This window comes from Lotus japonicus, chromosome 6 (genome assembly GCF_012489685.1).
Source record: "Lotus japonicus ecotype B-129 chromosome 6, LjGifu_v1.2".
Lineage (NCBI taxonomy): Eukaryota > Viridiplantae > Streptophyta > Magnoliopsida > Fabales > Fabaceae > Lotus > Lotus japonicus.
This window is the reverse complement of record NC_080046.1, coordinates 11,691,835-11,696,282: the sequence shown is the minus strand read 5'-3', so window position 1 is coordinate 11,696,282 and position 4,448 is coordinate 11,691,835. Positions and strand designations below refer to the sequence as shown.

Below are 4,448 nucleotides of genomic sequence, written 5' to 3'. Positions count from 1 at the left end.
CTATATTAATTAATTTTTTCCAATGATGCCCTTATTAATTATAACTTGTAAAATGTGTCTCATTAATTATTCTCTCTCTTTCCCACTTTCCAACACTAATAATAAAGGGTAATTTTGAAAGTTTATTTTGATTTAAGACAAATTTAATGCATTTTATCTAGTTTAACTACATTTCTTAAATTATGTGAATTTTTTTTTTGTTGCTTATAAATAGGACCGGAGGGAGTAATAATGCCAATCCTGTAAAATATGAAAAAGAAAAGGCGGGTCTCTCTAACTTCTCATTTGCGGTTTCTGCCTCCATGCCCCTGTTTCTCCTCATTCGACCTCACTTCTCATGTTTTTCCTCTTTACTGACGACAACAACTGCTTTTGTGTCTTCTCATTTCCATCGACGGACCGTTTCTTACCGGCAGTCTTCCAATAACAGATTTGTTATTTCACACCTTTGTTTGGTATGTTTCCAATTCATTCTGACTTTCTTCTTAATACTTCTTCTCAATCTTTCCCACCCAGGATCCAAAGATACAAGTTCTTGTCTGCAATTTTGTGATTAACGTAACCAAGTAAGCATTTCCTACATTTTCACTTTTGAATAATGTTTAGGTTCTATAAAGTTAATAGTTATTATGATTTTGTCTCTAGGAAAAATATGGAGGATAATGGATGTCAACCACTTGAAATAGATGAGTCAAAAGAAATTTTTGTTGGTCAAGTTGTGTATAGCCAAGAAGAAGCATATAATTTATACCAAGAACATGCATGCTTTCAAATTGGGTTTTAGTGTAAGAAAAGGGAGGACGTTGTATCATGACAATGAGAAAAAGAATATACGTTTGAAAGACTTTTATTGTTCTAAACAAGGGTTTAAGAACAACGAACCTAGTGGTGAAGTAGCTTATGAAAGAGCAGATTGCAAAGCCATGGTGCGATGTAATGTGAGCAAGGATGGAGAATGGAAAATTACAAAGTTGGTAGTGGATCACAACCATGACTTTGTGCCACCTGAGCAAAGACATTTGTTACGCTCTATGAGAAAAGTGACAGAAGCTAAAGGAGGTATCATAAAGTTGATGGTGAGTGCCGGTATAAAAGTTAAAAATATTTGGAGCTACTTAGGGGAAGAGGTTGGTGGGTATGATAAGGTAGGCATAACAATGAAAGATATGCATAATTATGTCTATGTTGAAAAGATGAAATCAATTGAAGCTGGAGATGCCCAATCTTTAGTGAATGAGTTGCAAAATAGGCAAGCACAAGATTCCATGTTCTACTATAGTGTGCAGTTAGATCAAGAATCACGTTTGACCAATGTCATTCACTAGCATGTTACAAGGAGCGTGCACTACTGATTATTTAAGTTAGGATTGGTTCCCCCCAAATTTTACTTGCCAAGATAGAGAAGGAACCAGAAAAAATTAACGAATAGTTGTAAGTATACTATGATTATGGCTTGTTTTTATTTTTAGCTATTTTTTCTATTTTCCAAGTGTTGAATATGTGACTGGACAAGTATTGATTTTGATGCACTTATATTGGCTTATGCAGGTTTGCAAAGCACTTAGAAGGCCCCATAAGTGATAATGCAGTTGGAGAAGAATTTTTATGCAGTTGGAATCCTTTGTCAGCTTGTTGATATTTTGGTGCAGTTAGTTTTGGTGGAAAGTCAATTTTGGTGGAAATCCTTTGTCAACCTGTTGATATTTTGGTGCTGTTAGTTTTGGTGCAGTGTTAAATTTTGGTAGAAATCCTTTGTCAGCCTGTAGAAGAATTTTGGTGCCGTTGGAGAAGAATGTTGGTGCAATTACTTTTGATGTAGTGTCAATTTTGATGCAGTTATTCCGATACACAAAACTTGTTTCTGATAGAGATGTTTTTGTTCCTGTGTAATTTCACTTTGTTTCTTTAGCTTGATATAACATTCATTCTCACTTGGTTTTAACAGTGATTTCTTGTTTCTTCATTATCATTTTCTTTTAAAATCCCCTGTTTTGTTAGCTTCCCACAGCCAATTCACCCATAATTCCATATGAATATAATAACAAATATGTGCTGAAACGTAATAAACCTAGTCCTAAACAAAAATTATGGAGGTAGTTTGTTGAAACACAAGTCATGTTGCCACTACTAGCTTGTTACAATTTATCATAAGAAACCGAAGCCTCCTACGATAGAGCCTAAAAAACTATGGCATATTGTCATCATTTTCCACAAATTTAGTTTTTGGATGCCAAGACTTGTATGCACACAAAAATGACGAAAATTTGTTTCATGGTAGAAAAACAGCACATGGGCATAATTGAATCTCGTTTGGGAAAAAATCAAACGCACCAGTCTTGAACACACACAAAAAAAGAGTAGCACTGACTGTTCTATCCAAAACAGATTTGCAGCAAGAGAAGAGAGGGAGGCAAAGAGTGAGATTGAGAACAACTTTGTCATCGAGAGGCAACCATTCATTTTTTACTCCCACAAATCCTAACACATCTATTCTACAGTGGGTTACGAGTGGCATGCTGCGAACGGAGATGCGACGGGCGTTCGATGCAACGTCGGAGACGGAAGAGATGGTGGGGCGATTAGATCTTAAAGTGCACGACAGAGAGACTGTGGAGAGGACGGAGATCTGAAAGTGTTGCCCAGAAGAAGATGATACTGTGAAAGAGAAGAAAGGTGAAAGATGAAACGTGAAACAGAAGAGAAAGAAGGGAGAGAAACGTGGATCTGACTTGGAAATTAAATTTAAAAACTGATTTCATAAATTCTAGTTTTGTTTTTATTTTGATTAGGTGTAAATTTATTAGTAGTTGTGCTTAAGAGTGATGTGTTGGGTGTGTGTCCACCCAAGAATTTCTCCATTATGTATGAATTATGATATCAAGAATGGCCCATTTCCCACAGTATTGCAATGAACGAGATGCTGACCGAAAATAAAATTGCAAGATATATATTGGGTAGCATCAAATTTTTAATCTATTTTTTAGAGGATCACAAGTTTTTTTGGAAATAAAGCCCAAAATGATACAAAGAAAAATAGGTGATTAATACAACAAAAAGATAAACCACCAACCAATGAAAAGCATTCCCCAAAAAGCCCAACAACGCCGTAGAGCTAGACCCAAAAAAGGGGCACACACCAAGCAAGCAACCGGAGGGGGACTCCATCCGGACCAGACTGCAGTGGAGAAAGCCACGCAAATCCGACATAAACAGAGCCCCACCCCAACATTGAAGGGCACTACAAAGCCTACGAACCAAAGAACAACTACAGTTGAAACCAAACATCAGTACACCCTTGCCCCAATCTCCGTATAACATCGGCCTGCTCTACCTCACCAAGCAGAAATAAAAGAAGCAAAGGAAAGCACCAACACACACCCCAAGATACTAGAGAAACCTCAAATCAACAACAACCTAAGACCAAATCGCCTCCATGCCGACGAAACCCACGAACCTAATTCAACTGCAATCACGGAACCTTGGTCACATCCCTGGTCAAATAACCAGTGCCCCCCGGAAGAAGCCAACCCACACATCCCAAATCTTACACTTTGTCATTAAACACTTATACTAACTATACAAGCATTTATTCACAAACTAATTTGAGAAGCTTATTAAAATAATTTGAAAATAGACAAAGCCAATTATTTAGATTTAATATATATATATATATATATATATAAGTTATTTCTCTGTTCTGTTCTTATATAATTAAGCACTATGGTCGGGATCTGGACTGATAGTACACTTTGAACTAAACTAAAATGAAAGCTCTTCTGAAAACCTTCTAGGATTATTACTATTCAGACTTATGATCATCTCTGCAGCGGAGGCGTTGAAGGCAGTAAGTCCCTGTGTGGCAGTAAGTCTATATTGGCCATACTACAGACATGTTATTAAGTTCTGAATATTTTTAATGTCCTTGTTTAGTTTCTTTTTGTGGTGGCTTAAGTCTGATCCAGATCTATACTGCTCAACTATTAAGAACAACGCAGAACCTAACTTATATTTCTAATTTATTTATCTGTTTCTATAGAACCAGGTGATGGCGATGATACTTACGGGTAAGGAAGATCTGTCTTCTATGATGCTTCGCTCTTTCTCTTCTAAACTTTCTTTCAGATCTTCCCAACCCTCTTCTTCTTCTATCGATCATCCTCATCAATCCAATCAATTATCCAAATCTGTCTTCAAAGAAGAAATTCATTTTGAAGATATCAATCAAGATCTCGACAACTGGGAAATCCCTAAAATCTCTCATGCTGAGATCTACAAACCAAACGGATCCTTTTTCAAACGATCAGACTTCATCATCAAAACCGTTGAGCAAACCTACAAGCTCAGATCTGATAATGAAGAAATCCATCTGCTTTCTGAGAAAAGCGTCAAAGATCATATCAGCAAGAACTTCAACTATCTTCACATAGGTAGTGTTCAAGTTGGTCTCA

The 4,448-nt window shown here is 36.6% G+C and overlaps 1 protein-coding gene across 1 annotated transcript; it reads left to right on the top strand.

The window, feature by feature from the left end:
* The first annotated feature begins 758 nt into the window (after window positions 1-758).
* LOC130724909 (protein FAR1-RELATED SEQUENCE 5-like) lies at window positions 759-1,325 on the top strand. Its single transcript, XM_057576174.1, has one exon. It carries the CDS (start codon window positions 759-761, stop codon window positions 1,323-1,325), a length of 567 nt encoding a protein of 188 aa, XP_057432157.1.
* Window positions 1,326-4,448: the final 3,123 nt, after the last annotated feature.